Here is a 22,542-nt window from a genome sequence, read left to right on the forward strand (position 1 = left end):
TGCAAAGGGAATATTGTGCTTAGACTTGATTGAAAGAAGGGTTGAACAAAAAAAATGGTTTGGGTCATATGCAGCATAAAATGATCAGCACTACAAAAATCCTGTATAATAATAATAATAATAATATGATCTCTCTCTATGTATATATAGAAAAAAAAATGACAAGATGCCCCCAGACATCAGCTATAGACATAAGCACACGTCTGCTGCCCCTAGCGGCCGGTCGTTGCAGTGCAGCTGGATGTATCGGAGGGAGGTGGAGGGGAAGAAGGAGGAAGTGAAGCGCCTCACATGTACGGCAAGCTGTGAGCGTAGAGAAGGAGAGCAGCCAGCGGGGGGCGGGAGAAGCGGCCGTGAGCCGTGCTATGAACACAGGGGATAGCAGACATCTCGGTGAAGGGGCTGCCGTGTGACAGAGATGTCTGTTCTCGCACAGCTGTGGAGGAGACTTCCTGGGGCTACTGCTTGTCAGGTAAGAGACTCCTCGCCAACGTCTATTGGACTTCTCACTTGTTAGTGCAACTTTCTGTGCGCACCAACTACCTACCTGTGCGGTGTGTGCCCCGCTGTGTCCTCATTGCTGGCTGACAGGCTTCGTGCAGCATGTCTGTCCTGTAATGTTCCATAGTCCATCCTACAATCTGTCTTGTTGTTTCCTCTCCCAGACAGCCCCATGATGTCACTCATTCTTTCATGGAAGCTCTTGTGGCACTCTTCTCCATTACGGGGCTCCTCTCCTTCTATACTCAGCTCCTCTCCATTACGGGGCTCCTCTCCTTCTATACTCAGCTCCTCTCCATTACGGGGCTGCTCTCCTTCTATACTCAGCTCCTCTCCATTACGGGGCTCCTCTCCTTCTATACTGAGCTCCTATACAGAGCTTCTCTCCTCCGATACTGAGCTCCTCTCCTTCTATACTGGGCTTCTCTCCTATACTGAGCTCCTCCTCCTTCTATACCAAGCTCCACTCCTATACTGAGCTCCTCTCCTTCTATGCCGAGCTGCTCTTCTACTATACTGAGCTCATCTCCTCCATTACTGGGCTCCTCTCCTATACTGAGCTCTTCCCCTATACCGAGCTCCTCTCCTCCTATACTGAGCTGCTCCGCTCCTCTCATATACTGAGCTGCTCCGCTCCTCTCCCATGCTGAGCTGCTCCGCTCCTCTCCCATACTGAGCTGAGCTGCTCCGCTCCTCTCCCATACTGAGCTGAGCTGCTCCGCTCCTCTCCCATACTGAGCTGAGCTGCTCCGCTCCTCTCCCATACTGAGCTGCTCTGCTCCGCTCCTCTCCCATACTGAGCTGCTCTGCTCCGCTCCTCTCCCATACTGAGCTGCTCTGCTCCGCTCCTCTCCCATACTGAGCTGCTCTGCTCCGCTCCTCTCCCATACTGAGCTGCTCTGCTCCGCTCCTCTCCCATACTGAGCTGCTCTGCTCCTCTCCCATACTGAGCTGCTCTGCTCCGCTCCTCTCCCATACTGAGCTGAGCTGCTCCACTCCTCTCCCATACTGAGCTGAGCTGCTCCGCTCCTCTCCCATACTGAGCTGCTCTGCTCCGCTCCTCTCCCATACTGAGCTGCTCTGCTCCGCTCCTCTCCCATACTGAGCTGCTCTGCTCCGCTCCTCTCCCATACTGAGCTGCTCGTCTCCTCTCCACCCATACTGAACTCCTCTTCTCCTATACTGAGCTCCTCTCCTCTTTTACTGAGCTGCTCTTTTCCTCACCTTCTATACTGGGCTCTTCTTCTCCTCTCCTCCTATACTGAGCTGCTCTTCTCCATTACTGGGTAAGGTGTACCTAATATAGTGACTGGTGAGGGTATATAGCACTGACAATTTACACAGCTCTTTATTTTATATATATAATACATTCACATCAAAGAGCTTGCAATCTAAGGTTGCTAACTCACATTTATACATACACATTCTAGGGCCAATTTAGACATAGATGATAGGACCCATGCCCTAGTACTCGTGGTATGACAGCAAGCTGAACAGTTGCAGGAATACCTTTTGTTAATATTATTGCAAAATAGAGTGGCAGGATTATCAAAAGGAAATTAATACATTACAGGCTACATTACACACTTGCCAACTGCAATACGGGTATATACATTGTGGTTTACCAGGGTTATGGCTGAAGCTATCGCCCACAACCCCAGTATTTAATTTTTTCAGCCAGTGGTTGGCTTTTTTATGAAAGCAGTCCAAGTAGCTCTTTAGCCCCTGACCCGACAGTTCGGCCAGCTGGTCACAGAGGCGGACAGAGACCAGATCATCTCTGATCGTCTCTATGGCATTGGAGGACCGGAACGTGATCTTCTTTTCAGCCTCCGGTCATGCAATTTGATAGTTTCAAATCGCATGACATGTCGCACCCTCTTGTCTGCAATGGAAGTGCTACTTTTTGCAAGTTCAGGTGCTACTTGCATGAATATCTGTCTATGAGGTCTTCCAAGTCACACCAACATGCGGCTAAGAAATCGTGCAATTTCAAGCGAAGTTACATAATTTCAAAGCTGCGTGCGATGTGACCGAAGTCTTGAGGTAAAGGAGAGGTTATGGGTCTTTTTTTTTAAAGAAGACCTGTCATCCTTATTTCTATAACAAGGCATGTTTACCTGCCTTGTAATAGGAATAAAAAAAAAACTGCACAGGTGTGTACCGAGCCTTATGCTGGCCACATAGATAGTGTTTTTTAGGTGAGAATATTTATATGAAAAATCTTTGTACGTTCGCTGAATGAAAGAATGTTGAAAATGAACGTCGATCTGACCCGACTAACGATTCGAAAATCAAACGAACATTCTTAAAATGCTATTTTTTTTGAAGGAAGACATTGTTTTTGTATGGCCAGCATATAATATATTACAGTTCTGTTTGAAAATCTGCAAAACAGTCTAACTTTTTTTTTTTTTTTCCTTTTAATAAAAAGGATCTGAGTCTGATGATATTTACCAGATTCAACCTCTAATAGTATATACAGTATATCTCTTCTAATAGTATTTACAGTAGAGGTCGACCGATATGGGTTTTTCTCTGGCCGATGCCGATATTTAGAAATCATGGCGGCCGATAGCCGATATATGATGATGATTTTTTTGGGCCGATATGTTAGGCCGATTTTATTTTATTTATTTATTTTATTATTTTTTTTAATCCCCCTTGATCTCATAAAATCTAACACACCTTTCCCACTGGGGCGTTTTTCAGGTGCTTTTGGGCTAAAAATGGCGCCTGTAAAGTGCCTGCAAAACGGCTCCCCTGCAGTCTGTGTGGAAGCCCCGAGTGCTTTCACACTGAGGCGATGCGCTGGCAGGATCTTAAAAAAAAAAAGTCCTGCAAGCAGCACGTTTGGAGTAGTGTATACCGCTCCTCCACCACTCCTGCCCATTGATATGAATGGGCACCACTGCCGAAGCGCATGCAATGCGATTTGGCAGCGGTGCTTCACGGGCGCATTTAACCTCTTCCTTGGCCGCTAGCTGGGTTATATGTGCCCCACTAGCAGCCAAATAGCACCGCTAAAATGATGGTAAAGAGCCGCTAAAACTTGCGTTTTACCATCAACGCCTGCCCGCTCCAGTGTGAAAGCAACCTTCATAAATGATACAGAAAATTTCTTACATTTAAACATTTATTAAACAAAACAAACCTCCAATCAGTTTACTTGTATGTATGATTTAGATTAAAAAACAAAACAAAAAAAAACCTATATATTAAATAAAAACAGGTAGTCAAAACTTTTGGGTGAAAAAAAAAATGGGCTAACTTTACTGTTTTTATTTTATTTTTTTATTTTTTTAAACAGTGTATTTTTTCCCCAAAAAATGCATTTGAAAGACCTCTGTGCAAATGCCGTGTGACATAAAATATTGCAACAACCGCTATTTTATTCCCTAGGATCTCTGCTAAAAAAATATATATCATTTTTGGGGGGTCTAAGTGATTTTCTGGCAGAAAATACAGGATTTTTACTTGTAAGCAACAAGTGTCAGAAAAGATTTAGTCTTTAAATGGTTAAACTGAGAACTTCTACACACTGAGATGACTTCATTCATTCAAGTGTAAACATTGTATCATTTAGTTCTTTTCTTGGCAGGCTGCCCAGAGAGGAGGAAAGGGTTTCTATGATGACTCAGGCAACTTACACTGACTTCTTACAGAAGTCATTTTAAAGTCCCACTGTAGTTCTAAAACGGCTTTTTATCAGCACAATCGGCCGATGCCGATTAATTAAAAAACGGCAAATATCGGCCGATATATCAGTCGACCTCTAATTTACAGTATATCTCTTCTAATAGTATCTACAGTATATATCTCCTCTAATAGTATCTACAGTATATATCTCCTCTAATAGTATATACAGTATTTATATTCTGTTATTCTTAAAGTGGATTAGAGATTGGGGTTGATAGATGGTGAAAGTCCACTTTGAGTTAAGGTTTTAGGCTCTTTCACTTTCAGTCTACCTTAAACACAGAAGTACAGTTAGTTTTACATGTTGGCACTACACTCATTCAGTACAATACTGGAGGACATATAGGGGGGGGGGGGGGGTTAGGCTGCATTTACACGCCCAACAAGCAAAATCCCATTCATTTCAATGGCACCTGTTCACATCTGAGCGTTTTGTCACCTGAAGCAAAATGCCTTACATGACAAGTACATGAGCTTCTTTTTGGGCAGATTACAGGCATTCTGCTTTTTACATTGGTGACCTGACCTGTACAAAATTGCGGTAAAAATGCGTGATTTTTTTTTTTCAGGCAGAAAGTCACGCTATTTTGTACAGGTCAAAAGGTAATCAATGTAAAAAGCAGAAAACGCCTGTAATCTGCCAAAAAAGAAGCTCCTGTACTTTTTTGATCTTCAGGTGTTTTGCTTCAGACGACAAAATGCTCAGATGTGAACAGGGGCTATTAAAATGAATGGGATTTGTCTTGTTGGGTGTTTTTAAAGCTGAAGCTTGCAGCAAAAAAAAAACGCCTAGGTGTGAACACGGCCAAAAACGAAATGCTCAGGTGTGAATGCAGCCTTACTTAAAAGACTGGAGCACTCAAAATCTGGTGCCAGTTGTGCATGGTAGCCAATCAGCTTCTAACTTCAGCTTGTTCAATTAGGCTTTGACAATAAAACCTGGAAGCTGATTGGTTTCTATGCTGAGCTGCACCAGATTTTGCACTCTCCAGTTTTAGTAAATCAACCCTATAGAGCAGCCTTTCTCAACCTTTTCAACACAGAAGAACTCTTGAAATAGTTCTCCGGTCTTGGGGAACCCCTACTAAAAATGAGAAATCTACAACTCATGATACAATAGTGTGATGGTCAGTGGGATGAATGGTCCTTACATTTGTGGTCATTGGGAAGAATTACCTCCTTACAGATAGCTAAAAAAGATCAATAGTGTCAGTGGGAACTTATCTGAGAGGCAGAAATTGCCCAATGCTGAAAGGACCCCTAGCAACCCTTGGAGGAACCCTAGTTGAGAATCACTGCTATAGAGACTGGGTACAGCCTGAAGTAGATGGTGTTTGTTGATGTTTTATTAAATAACAGATGGATGTCGAATGACCAAGGAATAGGTTTTCCTCCTCACTTTATATCTACCCATTCATACGTTCCTACAGGTGTGAGTGTCTGTCCTATGTGTGAATATCTCCGGGGTTGTATTGTCACATCTGTGCTGCCAATACTTAGTTCATATTTATTTAGAAGGTGAGGTGCATGCTTTTATGTACATGAATTCATTACAATCCAGACCACAAAGGGAGGGCTGAAACGCTAGCAGTTTATGAGGCTGAATGGATGGATTAGTTTGCAAGGAGTCCTTTCAAGACCTTTCAGACAAAGACCGTGTAGACACACAAAAGTAAAGAGAAAATGTTACAAGGAAGTAATAACATACATATTGGACCTTGTATGTCCTAACTAAATCAAATGTATGATTTTTTTTTTTTTTTTCTTTCAAATAACTTCTAGAATGTGCTCAGATGTATGTGAAAATCTAGTGAGAATATTACCTAGATGTGTGTGCATAGGTGTATATTGGCTCTTAGACGGTCAACTTTTTTTGGCTGTGTAAAGTTGACTACTGTATAGATTTCAGAAACAAACCAGCAAGATCTGACTTTCTAAGCAAGTCTGTACAGCTTTTGATATAAAGAAAAAACCTGTATGATAAAATAAAAAATAAAAAAAAAAGCCCTGTAGAGCAGGCACCTGCTTTTGCATCTACTTTGCCCCCTCTGCCACAAGGGTGTGCCAACAGAGCCCCAGCATATACCTGGATATATAGGCACAGCAGGTGTACAGCCTTTTGGCAAGGCAAGCTAACGCTGGTCATACATTATGCCATTTTCTTTTCTTCAACCATGAATTGAAAGGGGGAAAATCTAGTGGGTTTTCTTTGCTTCAACATTCCCTGAATCCCTCCCACTGCACTATTTTATTCTGACAGCGGGAGGTTTCCTCGCCATCAGAATACAGTGATCACTGCTGCAACTATAGCCAGCGACAGGCTATTGATCTACTTCAGTACAACCAACCTGCCCATAGATAGAGTGAAATTTGGCCAGTTCCTGTTGAATTTCAATCCGTCTGTGGGTCAGCTTTAAATAGGTTCAATTAGCCCTTGTTTATAATGCCCTAGGAAGTCAAAACTTGCATAGAAATCTCTTCTATACAACTGCAAACTGACCCATAATATCTCCAAAAAGAGTACCTGTCGCTTGTCCAATGCGAACACAATTCATGTGTATATTGTGTGTGCTTGCACAAAAATTAATTTTAATATATATATTTTTCTGAAAATATGCATTTAATTAACAGTTGTGCCATTATCATGTGAAAAGTTGCAACTATCATATTTTTATTTTTTAGGGCCTCTGATTTCAGAAAATATATAATTTCTGGGGTTTTAAATGTTGTTTTTTTTGCAAAAAAATTAAGTTTTATTTTTATTTTTTTATTTTTTTTTTACGTGCAAAAAAATTTAAAAAATTTGCTCTAGAGCTGAACTGGTTAAACATAACTGCTGCGGACAGTTGTGTATTTATATTCAGGTGAATAGGGAAGAAGGAAGACACATGCAGACATTCAGGTACAGGCTTTTCACAAGAAAAACCATAGCAAACAAATAAGATTTTCTTACCTGTCTGGTTATTATTTCCTAACATCTCTTATCAGCAATCAGTAAAGGCCAAGTAGGATCTTAATTCTGTGGTCTTAAAACTGCTTCAGTGCCACTGGAGCTTTACCTGTAGGCTGTCTGCACATATCTTTTGTTGACTTCAAGAGCTTAGAAGCCTGAAGCTATAATGAAAATGGCATCTTCAGCTGGATACTGGTGCTCTAGCTTGCTGTCTGCTATTTTATTCCCAAACCATGATGGGTGGCCTCAGTGACCAGTAGTGAGATGTCAATGGGACAAAGTGCCTAGGTTTGCGCAGGCACCTAGAAGTTCTTTCTATAAAAGTCCAGTTGAGTTTACATTTAGGAAAACCATTTAATTTAATGCGAGTCCATGCTGAACAAAATAAATACATTAATAGTACAAATTTCAGCCAATTTCTGTTAAATCATGTGAAATGTTAGCCGTGGGTGGCCCTGTCAGCACCACCCGTCTTGGCAAGTGCAGATTTTAAAACCCACCAAGCCACTTGAAGAATTACAGTCTGAACAATGACTTCTTCCTTCCAGATGCAGTCACTGTGTGGGTATTCAGGCAGTCATGGGTGCTGCAACTTTTTTGGATACCTTTTTAACCAGTAGCAGATATTCCTCCAAGCGCACTATTTAGCATGTTGAAGGAGAGATTGCTAAATGTGTATGGATAAGGTTGCTGGAGGGTATGAAAAGCCAAACTGTGGCAGGCTCTCAAAATTCCTGTATAGATACTGACACTCATTAGGATGGTGTTTCCATTATCAAGTGCCCTTTCAACCCACGGTTCTCAGTGCTATTTCACGAATGTACCAAGAATTGTATTGTAGGATGTTGGCTGGCCTATTCTCCTCAAACCAAGAAAGCATAGTGTTCTAGGGGCTCAGGCGGAGCACAGGGGAGGCAGAGTTGTCTCACTGTGGGTATGGTATGAAAATGGATGCAGTCTCCTACCCCTAGCAGCTGTAGTTTAAATTTTCCTATCAAATAATTATCATTTAACCACTTGACCACCAGCAATGTGCCGATACGTCGCTGGACTTCAAGTGGTTATACCAGGATGATGCCTGTAGCTACCATTTTTTTTTTTTTGCATCGACGGTTGACTCTCTTGTAGAAGCAATCCTAGCGGCTAACTAGCCACTAGATTACGTTTACAAGCAGCAGGAGGGGTCATCCTCCCCTCTCGCCACCTTCCACAGCTTTATCGGGCTGATCTGTCCCTCAGGGACACCCTATTGACCAGCCGGCGCTTCCACTGGCTTATCATAGAAACGAACAGAGCAATTGCGGTATTTGTTCATCTCTATGATGTAGGGAACTGGAAGCAATGACCTTACATCCCTTTCCGGTTATCTGGATGTAAACTGCGCCATTTTTTAAAATGAAAAGCACCGATCTTGGTGTGATCAGATGCTTTTAAGGGCAGAAGAGGGCTTTGTTCTCAGGTAAGTATATCAAATGCATACTAGCACATTATGACATTGCCTTGCATAGAATTTTTTTTTTTTTTTGTTAATCACCTGCAGTTTTAAAAGAGAAGTAATTTTTTTTTATTTTATTTTTATTTTTTTATTCATGCTTACCTAGGTGGATGGAGCATTAGACTGATGCTGCATCTGTCCCCCACCTTCTCTGCACTGAGAACTGAGCCACTGAACACCGTTGATGGCTTGGTTCTCACAGATCCCAGAGAGGAGAGCTGCTGACTGTCATTGTCTCTCCTCTCTGCTCCCCCATGCTCATTGGAGTGCTGAGCTATGGAGGGGTGGGGAGCGGCAGTCTCAGTGGCTCGCTGAGACTGCTATCAGTTAAGGCAGCTGGCGCATTCAGGCTTCAGAAGCCGGGGTGAGGTGCTGCCTCGACTGAGGGCAGTGATGTCAGTGGAGAGCGAACTTCGGACCACTCTCCACTGAAAATGGGTCCCAGGAATGTAAAACAAATTGCACTCCTGAGACCCAGAGGAGAAGCCCAGCCTAAAAAGCTCAGGCTGGACTTCTCCTTTTTAATTAGTGGATGTGTATGGATTATTTTTGGAGAACTGGATATCATATAATGTCAATTTAAGCTCAATTTTATTTAACCTCACTTACCATACTAATGTTGTACTGCATCTCCATTTGATTTAATAAACTTTTTTGGGGAAATAAATATACCCACATGGTATCTGAGAAACATCATAGGTCGAATGTGTAACATATTGGGTATTAAAGTCAAAGATCATATATTCAGTGCCTGCAAAGAGCAATCCAGATGACTTGATGAACAATAGAATTTGTTGTACCATAACCACATACAAAGGCCACTGCTCTTACAGCACAGACATGGTATATTTAAGATCAAATCCAAGTGGTTTTGGATGGTCTCAGGAGGAATTTGCTCCCATACATGACCCAAATATCAGATGATTCAATTGCTGGATTAATAGGCATTTTATGGGGGATCAGCAGTGTCACAATAGGGGTGCTGTAAAGAACATATCTTTTGGTTATTTTCATTTTGAATGCTTAGAAAAAAAAGTGCACGCAGTGGATTTAAAGATAAGGAATGGTTGATCACTGTAGGAAATCTATTTCTCTCTGGTTTTATCAGAATACAGGAAATAAAAGCAGCCAGATTCAGAGAATGTTCCATTTGTGGTGTTAATTTGTTAATGTTGTTGGCAGCTAATTCAAAAAAGTATTTGCTGATCCTTTTCATTAGGTATAATAAACCTTGACAGTTAAAATCACTTCTCAACTTGCTGAGTATATACATTTTCTGCCAGGGAATATACTGTACTGTATATTACTGTTAGTATTCAGTATTCTTGGTCTCACCCCCTTCCAACTTCACTCACAGTTGGATTGTTGAAACAATAGAGCTAGTTGGCAGGAAGGCGTGTTGGTGAATAATAGGCGTCCACTGGGAAATGTAATCTACATACCGTATGTAAGATTTCCCCTGCTCCAAGCCTGCTAGATACCACAATATAAAGTACTTTAGAACTTTATTTCTAAAATTATTTAAGGTGATCTGTAAAATTTCTCTTATACTTGAAACTCCAGGATAAGAAGATATTGCCTAAATACAAAAAGCATGGGTATTATTCCTTGAATCTTGGTGTGCTTTGTGTATTTCTTCCAGATCTGTGTCATAATCCATTGTAAAATGTTACCTCTGTGTAGGCGTTTCCTGTGAAAAAAAAAAGTCACTGCTGCTATCTATCCTTGTGCAGGATTGCTGGTCTTCTGCCCCCCCCCCCCCCCCCCCCGTGTTATGCAGGTAGCCTGCAGTGGTAGGACTTGCTGGGCCCCTCCCATAACTCTGCTCAGGTTAGGTGCAGCATAGTGATGATGTCACCGTTACTTCTACAGGCTAATAACTGTGTGCAAAGACATTTGTTTCACACACAGCGTATTTATATCATAGTGATCTTAAATGATATATATATATATTTTTTGTGTTATAATAAAAAAGATGTTTTATTTATATGATCTATGCAACAATATGTCCCAGAGTAGTCCCCCACCGGTGCTGTTCGCTCCTCTATCTTTTAGGTGCCTTTTTAGCCAGCCAGGGGCTGGGCTGCATGCATCCACAGACATACACAGTGTTGATAAGCTACGCCCCAACTCCCACTTCACAGCAACAGGAGCCTAGTGTCTCCTGTGAGAGCAGACAGTGAAAGGAGTAATGCTGGAGCAGTGCTAGGAGCTATGTGCATTTAGGGATGTGGGTTAGAGCAAGTAGTGGAGTGTTTTTTTTTTTTTTTTGCTTTAACCACTTGACCTCCGGAAGATTTTTTTTCCCCCATCGTGACCAGGCATTTTTTTGCTATTCAGCACTATGCTACTTTAACTACCAATTGGTCGATCATGCAACACTGTATGCAAATTAAATGTATGTACATGGGCTTTTAGCAGACTTTAGGAGCAGATGTGGTTAGGGGAGGTCCTCCCTCTCCTGCACACAGAAGAATTGTGTTTAGGATAGGAACAATTTGAACGCCGGCCTGACAAAAATGTACAAAATCGTGGTACAACTGCAGCACTATTTTGCTGCGTTTTCCTGTGGTCAAAGTAGTTCAAGTGTAATGTGTGCTGCTTTTACTCTCAGATCTGCCTGCTTTTTCTCATGAACTCAGAGTTGATTTCAGGGAGAGGAAACAGCCAGATCGCTCTGTGATGTGATTGGCCACAGCCAATCGGCAAGTATAGAGCCAAAATCACTGGCTGAAAGCTGCTGACAAACTGGTGCTGTGTCCAATCACAGCACAGGTAAGCAGGGGGCGTGTACATGCACACCCGGAGACAGGCGATGACCTACAGGTACCTAGCCTGTAGTTGCTGCCTGTCCAAAGAAAATGTACTGTGGGCAGATGGCAAGTGGTTAATGTGTTAATGTAAAAATGTTTTAGCTTTAGAACAGCTTTGAGTAACATTTAAATTGATGTTTCTGTGCCCACAGTTCAGTTACAGTATAAAGTGGATTTTTCAGTAATTCTACAAGTCTGCATGGATAAATTCCTGACATTTCACAATATACAACACCAATATTATTTTTCCAAAAATTGTACCATTGATCATTCGAAAGCAGTCTTATAAAGTATTCACCTTTTTCAGAAAAAAAATGTAAAGGTGAACTGACATCCTACACTCTTCCCAACCCCCGGTCTCTGCTGCACTTGCCTGTGTATTCAATTTAGTTTGACTGTCCATGCAGCCCGGTCCTGTGGTCCTGGAGTTTGAAAGCCATGCTGTTCTTTCTCCTTCCCTATGGATGACAGGATGGATCAGAGCGGTTCTCAATAGATTGTGCCATCACTTGCTGTTTGTTGACCAATTAGAACCACTCCAAAAGCATATCGCATACGCTATTTGGGTCATGCAACACATTTTTTCCAAATGAATGAAATACTTGTATAGCACACAATGCGAACTGAATCGCCTCTAGGCGCTGTGGCGATCTTTGATCATCTGCTAAAAGAGGAAGGTCTTGAGTTTTTTTCCTAAAAGCCAGGTGATTTTCTTCCAGGCGGATGTTGATTGGTAGAGCATTCCATAGCCGAGGCCCTTGGACAGCGAATCTCCGATCCCCCTTGGATTTATACCAGGCTTTGGGCACGAGGAGGAGGTTTTTGTTGGCCGATCAAAGACTGCGGTTTGATGTGTAATGATTTATTTTCTCCATTAGGTATTGCAGAGCTTCTCTATACACGCATTTGTGGGTAAGGCAAAGGGTCTTGAACATGATCCGATTTTTTTTTTTTTTTTTTTTTTTTTTTTTTTTTTTTTTTACGGTTGGCCAATGTAAGCTCCACAGTGAAGGAGAGATGGATTCCCAGGGTTTTTTTCCTGTTATCAGCCTTGCCGCCGTGTTTTGGATCAGTTGTAATCGCGCAAGTTGATATTGTGGTAAAGCGAATTTGCGTAGTCCAGTCGTGAATTAATGATTGTTCCAACTACCACTGCTTTATCATTCTTTGGGATAAAAGGGATGAGTCTGCGAAGCATGCGCAGCAGATGGTGAGATCCACTGACTACTGCTCCTATTTGCGCATCCATTGACATTTGTGCGTCTAAAATAACCCAGAGACTCTTCGCTTTGGTCTTTGGGGAGATAGTCTGCCCAAAGACGGTTGGTGGAGACCAGGAGGTTTTGGTTGCGGGCTTATGATTTGGGTGTAAGATAAGAAGCTCTGTCTTTGATTGGTTCAGCTGGAGGGAGTTGGTGGTCATCCAGTCCTCTATTGATTTGAGGCAGTTTTCAAGTTGTTGGTGATCTTTTTTTCCATTGATCCGGAAATAAAGTTGTGTGTCGTCAGCGTAAGTGTGGAAGCAGAGATCTGAGCATCTGATGATTTGAAGGAGTGGGCGAATGTAAATGTTGAAGAGAACGGGTGATAAAGGAGAGCCTTGAGGGACTCCGCAGGTGACTGCCCGAGTTTCGGAGAGGAATTTTCCTAGTTTCACTGTCTGACCGATTTCCTAGGAAGGACACGAACAATTGGAGATCTATGTCTTGGACTCCGGCTACTTCTGTGAGGCGGACGAGTAGAGTATTGTGATCTACTGTATCAAACGCTGCAGTTAGGTCTAGCAGTACGAGGAGACACGGCTCTCCGTCATCTGCTGCTTCGAGGAGCATCGTCCCAAATCTTGAGGAGAGCTGTTTCTGTTCCATGTCCCGGGTGGAAGCCTGATTGCAGCAGATCCAGGAGTTTGTGAGTATCCAGGTGGAGTTGTAGCTGATGTACTACAGCTTTCTCCATGATCTTAGAAATGGTGTTGAGGCTTGTAATTGGCCTACGGTTGTTTGGATCCTGAGGGTCCAGGTTTGGTTTCTTGAGTAGAGGTTTGACGATGCTGGGAACAATCCCTTCGTGGAATGATCGGTTTATGAGGTGGGTTATGGTTGGAGCCACGATGTCAGAGCATTCTTTCAGTAGTTTTGTGGAGGTGCGAGCTTACCTGGCTGCAGTGGTCCCCATTAACCACTCTGGTTCCGGTGAATCTGGCTTGCTGTCAGCCTGACGTTTCTGGAGAGCAGTCTGGTTGCCCCTTGCAGTGTGATCTTTAAAATGGAGGGGAGGATGAAGGTAGGCTAGAGGTTAGAGACTCCTGTTTTCAACTCCTGGTTATTATCTCTCCACTTTAGTTCAAAAATCCACTTGTGTTCACAAAATCCACATGCAAGCCACCATCATGGAGCAAGCATGCGATACTGAAAATTTTATTTCACTATCCCTTTATGTGGAATTCACTTCAAAAACCAAACACACTCGTAAGTGTTGCATAAAACAGTGTTAGTCATTCCCCATGCTCCTTCTTCTTCCTTTTTTTTTAATTTTTTTTATTTATTTTTTTTACATTTTGCAGATGAGTTGTAGCTGTTAAGGATGCAGTGGGTGCCTGCTCCTTAACAACCAGCTAATTCCTGGTTGTTAAGGACATTGATGGGTGCCGGGATGATAATACCACAAGTTTTCACTACTAAAATACTGCATCACTTCAAGAAATGCCAAATGCAGTATTCTAGTAGCATTTTTAAGTAAACTGCAAAAAACATTTTTGAAAAACGCTATGAGCGATTTTGCCGCTGCTCTTAGAGACTTTCACACTTGGGCGTTGGGGGCGTCAGCGGTAAAACACTGCTATTTTTAGAGGCACTTTACTGTTGTTTTATTGGCGCTTTTCGGCTGCTAGTGGGATGCTTTTAATCCCCACTAGCAGCCGAAAAAGGGTTAAAAGTGCCCGCAAAGAGCCACTGCCATGGCACTTTGTAGGCACTTTGGCAGTGCCCATTAATTTCAATTGGCAGGAGCACTTTAGGAGCGGTGTATACAGCTTTCAGGACTTTTAACATCCCGCAAGCGCACTGCTCCAGTGTGAAAGCCCTCGAGCTTTCACACTGGAGTGACAGGAGAGGCGCTTTACATACGCTATTTTTAGTGTTATAGCTTCTCAGTGTGAAAATAGTCTTAAAGCGGGAGTCGACCGGGACTCCGCGTTTTTTTTTTTTTTTTTTTTAAAGCCAGCAGCTACAAATACTGCAGCTGCTGACTTTTAAAATAGTGACACTTACCTGTCCAGCGCGCCCGCGATGTCGGCACCCGAAGCCGATCTCTAGATCGACACTCGAGTGCTGCCGCCACCATCTTGGGTATGGGAATCAGGAATTGGAGCCTTTCGTCTTCATTTCCCGGTTCCCTACTGCGCATGCGCGAGCCGCGCTGCGCAATGAGGATGGTCCCCGCTGCCTCTGGGATCTGTGTGTTTCCCAGCAGGCAGCGGGGCACTTGCGGAAAGGGGCGTAAGTTACGTCCCTTTCCGCAGAGAGCTATCCCGGAAGTGGGTGCAGTTACCTGGATTATCCAGGTAACTGCACCCCCCTCCCCCTGAAAGGTGCCGATTGTGGCACCGGAGGGGGGGAGGGTTCCGATGAGCGGAAGGTACACTTTAGGGTGGACCTCTGCTTTAAAGCGGTAGATAACGTTTTTTGAATGGAGCCCAAAGTCGCTGTCGTGGGGATGGGTGGGGGGTCCTACTTTGATCTCTGTGAGAGGTAATATAAACTTGGTATGAATGTACTTTACATGAAAATGAATCTGAGGCATGGTCTACTTTAACCACCATTCTTTCTAATTTCTCACTTTGATGTTTCCTTCGGTCTCCACCAACATTTTCAAGTGGTCTGGTTGCCATGGGTGTTGACAGCTGAATCACTACCCTGAGCTGCCCATTGTACAGAGCCTATTGGACTTGGTAGGAAAGCATGCAGGGAAGTTTTTGTTTTTTTCTCTTTCACTAAATTTACGAAAATAACTGAACCAAAGAAAATCTAATCTGTACATAATTCCATCTATATTTATTTCAGGTTTACAAAGTGTCATAAAAATAGCTTTCTAATTTGAGTTCCAGTTTGTACTTGCTAATATACGGTACTTGTACTGTAAAAGAAACCCGTCAGCTTATCAGATGTTTTCACACCTTTTGGTGTTGGCTTGCTTTCCATTCTTATTTTCCATTGCATGGCTCTAGTATGTTCTAAATAACATCTGCATAACTCCAAACAAACCTGTAATATTTATACCCCCCCCACTTCTGTCTCTCAGGTTCCCCCCCCCCCCCACTTCTGTCTCTCAGGTTCCCCCCCCCCACTTCTGTCTCTCAGGTCCCCCCCCCACTTCTGTCTCTCGGGCGCCCCCCCCAACTTCTGCCTCTTCTGTCTCCCCTCCCCCCCAAAATAAGCCTTCCCTTCTTCCACAGTCCCCAATCCATCTCCTGATAGTACAGAGCCTTGGAGGCACTCTACACATGCTCAGTTTGGTGTCTATTGTTAGTTTTTTCTTCTTGCATGTGATTAGCACTGTCCAGACAGGTCAGGGGTCCTGCAACCTCATAGGACAATTTGAAGAGAATGAAGACTGCTACGTGCTTTAACTAGATGCTGATAGAAGTTACAAGACTGCAGTATACCAGAAAACCCCACCCTGCAAAAAACTCATTTCAGGGAGGTGGCAAACAAATTTCATAGAGGAGGTGCTCCGTAGTGGACAGTGTCAGTAGTTTTTTGTTTTTATTTTTTAATCTATTATTTCTATTTATTTTTTTCACAGGGAAGGTGGTGGGAGTATAGGGAAGTGGACAGTGTTGGTATGGTGTCAGTAATTTTTTATTTTTATGTATTTGATTTTTTTTTTTTTACAATTTTTAATTTGTTTGTTTTTACAATGCTTTTTGGGGGCAGGGGGTTGGGGCAGTGGACAGTGTTGGTAGGGCAGGGGGGAGTGGTGTCATTTTTTATATATTTTTATTTTTTTTATTTACAAATTTGTTAATTTTTTAATCTTTATTGCATTTTATTCCCCATCAGCCCTGTTGGTAGGCTCTGGTGAGCTGTCTCCCCTTTGAGACAGAGAAACGGGCTGAGGACAATTCCCCAATCCCTTTCTCAGCACTGAAGATGAATGGACAGGAGACACAGGCTCCTATCCATTCATAAAATGATGCTGAGTAACACACAGTTTACTCTGCTCAGTTTTCACAGGACACAGGAGCGATCGATAGTGATAGATCACTGTGCCCAATTTAAAAAATGAAGGGGGCCAATAAATGACATATTTACCGGTCCCTTCCTCCGCTTCTCCGTCCTGACACATCCCCACAGCCGGGGGGGGGGGAGGAGGACAGGAGGCCAGAGGAGCGACCAGAGGAGTACACAGGAAACAGCCAGGAATGATCGGTGTGGCGGGAGGGACAGCTGCACCGATCTCCCTGTATAGCTTTTTAGCCAAAAGCCACGGGAGGGAGAGGAGGATAAGCAGCTGTAGGCTAAAAAGCTATACAGGGAGATCGGTGCTCACAGCTGTCCCTCCCGCCACACCGATCATCCCCAGCTCTGAACCAGTAGACCATTCAGGATCGACCCTGCAGCCGGGATATCATGGTGTACTTGCGGGTGTCAAAATATGAAAGACTCCCACACCTCGCAGGAGACTTTGGATTCCTGAAATACTGCTTATGAGAAGAGGTATTTAGCTGTTTATATTTACTAAAATGATTGCATTTCCCTCTTCTGTGTACTGTGGGAGACCAGATATAGTTAATGCAGGGTCCTGGGTTTAATAATAATAATATAAGCATCATGTATAGCGGCTGATAAAGTGCAAATATTGTTCACTTCACCTGATCACCAGTAATATCTTGCAATTTTAGGCAAATTATGATTGGGCTCATTGATTATACACTTTTATGGGCATTCATGAACAAAATCTGCATATCTGTGTGCCCTGAACAGAGGCATCCTACTTATTTTTTGTGCAGCTGTGTGTATCGGCTCAGTGATTAAAGTTTAGATACACACAAAACTATGCACAGGGTACATCTAAATGTAGCGTTTTTTTTTTTTTTCTGCCAGTGTGAATGAGCACTTAGGATACATTAGAAAGTCAATTATCAACCATAATTTAACAGATCCCTTTTGGTTTTCCAGGTTCAGATCAGATTACCTAAAATTGTCATGTTAGATCACCTAAAGGTGTGTGCTGGCATCAGCAGAGTCTTGGCTGACTTTGACTGGTACAGTTCTGCTGTGGCTTCGTGTCCTATCAGCTGACGGGTATGTTTTTCCACTTTGTAACACCCCTTCCCACTCTCTGTAATGCCTCACTGTTTTTCTTTATGCAAGCCTAAGGCTAGATACACATGGGCCAAATAGCTTCAACAAGAACCGTCCGACATTTGGTCAGTGTTAAAAACTGTTTTTTCTGACAGTAGTCGATCTGTTCGCTAGCTTTTGTCGAAGGGACATGCTGGAAAACCAGCATTGGATCAGTGCTCTCAGCCAATAGCTTGTGAGCGCTGATCACTGTGTTCTGGCAGGGGAACGGTAGCCCTGACAGAACACAAAGACGCAGTGGGGGAGATCGCTGCACTAATATCGTGTGTGTTAGTACAGAGATCTGTCAGTTTTTTTATTTTTTTTTGTTTGGCCCGCTGGGTCGAATGAAAGAAGCTTTACATGTGTACCAGGCTTAACCCAAATTGCCTGTATTCACCTAGTAAATGCCTTAAAGAACAAAAAAAATCCACCTGCAAGTTAATGTTATAATTTCCTGGTATGTGCTGCATATTTACCTTTAAAACAAAGCCCTCCATTGGTGCTCTGTCATTGCTACCAGGGCTCCCATCTTTACCCGGTCTTCCTTCTTGGTTTGCGGACTCCAGGGTATGCTGTCCCTTCAGAGCGCATGGGTCGGTTATGTCACTGGCTGCATCCTGTGTAAATCTGCATCTCCTAAACAGTCAGTGCAAGTTTAGGAGTTATTCATTGTACCTACAGGTAAGCCTTATTATAGGCTTACCTGTAGAAACAAATTAAAAAGTGGACTTTGCTACCCCATAGACCTTCACTCCACCTGCAATCTTTTTTTTTTTTCATTTTTAGCATTCCAGCATTGTTCTGCTGTGATTTGCTGCTTCGGGGTCACAGCCAGGCCCTGTGCCGATCCGCTCCTAAACTTCAGCTGATTGGTTTCTATGCAGAGCTGCACTAGATTTTGCACTCTCCAGTTTTAGTAAATAAACCCGTGTCCCTACCCCTACAGACTCCTGGAAGGCTACAGAGGAGTGGCACATCATTCACATGGTGGTGGAAGGGCCAGCAAAAAAAATAAAAAATTGCAGTTTTATAATCTTGGGGGGGGGGGGGGGGGGGGTGCAGGGACCTCAAGAGAAGGCCCACTTATAAACAGTACATGCTTTATGTAGTCTGAGCCAGCTGCTCCTGCCCCCTCCACAGCTCAGTGCTTTGCTCACAGAGAACTGAGCGACCAGCTGTGTTTGATCACTCGGTTCTTAGTTTTAGCTGATGGCGGGGGAACAGATACAATATTGGACTGATGCTGCATCCGCAGTGCGTACAAAGCACGGTGCACTCATTGAAGTGGAGGATGCCCATTGGCACCTGGGATTGATGACACTCCTATCCCAGGAGCCAATGGGTAGGCAGACATGACCTACATCACCGCAGCGAGGTAATGCAGAAACTGAGGATTTGCTAGAAAAAAAGTATTTGCATTGCAGAAAATAAAAATAAAAAGGCCAAGTAGATAATAGAAAGTGATCATGAACGCGGTGGGAGTCGATAAAGTGCCTAGAACTTAGCTTTAATTGTTTTTACTTTCTGGGTATCTTGTTAACACACTGAGCACATTATAATTTAAGCATATGCATTTGTTATTAGAGAATTTGGGGTCCCAGTATACAGTTTAATTTTCCCCTTTGCATTTGTCAAGTGCATGTCATGTGTTTTGGGCGCCTTTTGAATTCATTTCCATCTGCTTTTTCAAAGAGTTTTGTTAGATGTAATTAAATGCAAATTTTGGAAGCAATCATAGAAGAGTTGCAGTCTAATGCTACGCACAGCAGTAAAGGATGATTACCACACAAAAACCGAGGCTGCTTTTGCTTCAAGAACAGAAATTCCCAGACTGGCAGAAGAGGAGATTTTAACAATGTAGTCAGCAGATGCTAATAACGTGCAATCATCTCGTGGTAACTATGGTATCATAGCCTAGCAGTGCATTCTCTGTTCAGAATTATGGTGGAACTCCTGTAGGTAGGTGAAGAGTTAGTACTTCTTCCTCCATTATTATTTCATGGAATATTGCAATCTCTATGTAGCAGCATTCAAGCTGTGTTCTGAGCGGCTGCTCTCAAGCACCTCTAAATTGTCCATCCCAGAGAAATCATTTTGTGAAACTATTGTTCTAACAATCTCTTTATTTTGGCACTCCATTTCACATGTACAGTTTTTGAAAAACAGTGAGGCATTACAGAGACTAGATAGGTGTTGCAAAGTGGAAAAATAGGGTTGTGCTTGTGCATATTTTAAGAGTTGTCGTATAGATAATTAAAGTGAATTTAAAAAAAACTACAACTTTTTTGTTTTAAAAATAACAACCATGTTAAACTTACTCGCTCTGTGCAGTGGTTTTGCACAGAGCAACCATGAATCTCCTCTTTTCGGGTCTCCCACTGGCACTCCTGTCCCCTCCCTCCTGCCGAGTGCCCCAGAGAAAGCAACTTGCTGTGGGGGGCACTAGAAGGCTCACTCCCAAGCTGCTCCTCAGTGTGTCCATTCACACACACACACAGCCATGGCTTGGCCCCTCCCCTCTTTCTTAATAGCCCACTAGCTGTGATTTATAGCCAATAGGGAGGGAGAGTCTCTGGAGAGCTGAGGCTCTTGTGCACATTTCTGGATCATGATGGGGCTCAGATGAGTATCAGTGTGGCTGAGGGTGCTGCTGCAAACAGAAGGTTTTATAGCTTCATTAATAGAATGCATGAAGGTAAAAAAACCTTGGGCCTTTACAACTACTTTAAATCTGCAACCTATTCCAACTCTGTATTGCAGTTCCAACAGTAGGACTTCAAGAAATGTTGGTACTAAGAACACTGAACCTGATAGGCTTGTGGAACAGATACCTTCTTTGTTCTTGGTCATTGTCAGCATGTACAGTGTAGATGCAGTCAAGATAAATGTAAATTAAGCAATGTTTGATGGCAGTTCTCAAATCACAGAGGAAAAATACAGGGATTGGACAAAAATATGGAAACCTTATATGATTTGCAAAGACGATAGTGCCCCGATTCACACAGCTGGTGCTGTCAAATCGTGGTTTGACAAGCATGCAGATGGAGTCTCACAGCTTCCCTGGGTGCGGCAGTTGCCAAACCTCAATATCATAGAGCCACTATGGTCAATTTGGGAGAACAAGGCTTGTGCTGTTTTTTGCCTCCGGTATCTCTAAGTACTGTAACGATTTTTGCATGAAGAGTGGTACCAGATTCTGTTATCCACCATCCAAGACTTATTATTTGTCAATTCCCAGTCTTGGATGCCAAAGGCGGTCCAACAACATATTGGATACCAATTTTGTTCTTTAACCCGGTGTTTCCATAATTTTATCCAACCTTTGTATAGTGGTAATAGATTGTATTTGATGTTCTTGGATATATTAAAAAAGGCAATGTAAGTACCGCAGTTCTTTAAATGTAGCATTTTTCATTCAGACCGCACACAGGGCATTTCCTCCTGGCAGCAGTGCTTTGGCAAAAAAAAAAAAACTCTTGAGACAGATGAATGCATTTAGATGTGTTAGAATAAAAATGTATTCTGGTCATAGAAATGAACGCTCAAGCGCCTGGTGCTCGTTTAGATGTTTTTACACATGTTTTTTCTTCCAAAACGCTGCTGCTCCTAAACGTGCTGGCAGTGTGTTTTTTTTTTTTTTTTTTTTTTTTTTTTTTCCTGTCTCTTTACACCCCTGCCTCTAAATGCTTGTGTGTGCAATGACACATTGGCTAACATGGAGGGCTGTTTAGAGGTAGAGAAGAAAATGCCAGACACCCCTAAAAGTGGTGTTTTTGCCGCTCAGTGTGCATGGGGCCTTAAAGCGGTTGTATAGTGTTTTTTTTTTTTTTTTTTTTTTTTTTTTTTTTACTTTTACCTATAGGTAAGCCTATAATAAGGCTTACCTGTAGGTAAAAAAAAATCTAAACCTGTATGGTTTGGGAGATATTCCCCTCGCAATGAGCCGCTGACTGCAGCAGCTCATGCGCACAGGGGTTTCTCGGCTGCAAGGCTGGCAGACGCCGGACCTTGCCGGAAAGAAATGTCCTGCGCGCATGTGCGGGAGTGATGATATCGTGGATCCAGCCACTCGCAGCGCCAGAGCCGCGATACCTGGAAGACATGCCGAGGGAACCTCATCGGTTCCCTCGGCGTGGATCGTCGGAGATATCGGGGCCTTGTTCTAAGATAAGTATTTCATAATGAGCTAGTATGCGGTGCATATTAACTCATTATGCTTTTTCCCTTGCAGGTCTGAAGAAAAAAATAAATTTCAGCGGGTTTACTACCGCTTTAAGAACAATGCTGTAACCTATGATGCTTGTCTGTTTAGAGTGACAGGGCTTTCTAACGAAGCCAGTGTTATATTAAAGTTTGAGGTAGTTTATTTCTGTGACTTTATTAAAGCAGATCTTTTGCTTCCTAATTATATATCATATATATATATATATATATATATTATATATCATGACATTTCAGATGAAGTAATATAGTAATTTTCTCTCATGCCTAATTAAGTTTTGATAACCATCCATATTCCCATCGCACACGTTCCTGGAAAAGGCTCCAAGATTCTGGGTGCGTCGGCAACTGCCAGCTGGAGACTTGATCATGAATGTCACAATGTAGATATTTTCTATCACACCATGGAGCTTCAAATTGAGTCCAAACGTTTTCTTATTGAAGTATGATCACAATACAAACAAGAGAGCGCAGCGTTTCGGAGTCACGCAGAACCCCTTTGTCAGGCTTGTG

General features: G+C 42.8%; 1 protein-coding gene across 1 annotated transcript in view; it reads left to right on the plus strand.

Moving 5' to 3' along the window:
* Positions 1 to 252: 252 nt before the first annotated feature.
* MCUB (mitochondrial calcium uniporter dominant negative subunit beta) overlaps positions 253 to 22,542 on the plus strand; it is a 178,816-nt gene continuing 156,526 nt past the window's right edge. The window contains exon 1 of the mRNA XM_077476706.1: positions 253 to 472. Coding sequence (XP_077332832.1) covers positions 419 to 472 — 54 coding nt within the window. The 5' untranslated portion in view covers positions 253 to 418. The remainder of the gene's footprint in view (positions 473 to 22,542) is intronic.

Source organism: Lithobates pipiens, unplaced genomic scaffold (genome assembly GCF_037356315.1).
Source record: "Lithobates pipiens isolate NorthernLeopardFrog02 unplaced genomic scaffold, aLitPip1_a1.2 Scaffold_13, whole genome shotgun sequence".
NCBI lineage: Eukaryota > Metazoa > Chordata > Amphibia > Anura > Ranidae > Lithobates > Lithobates pipiens.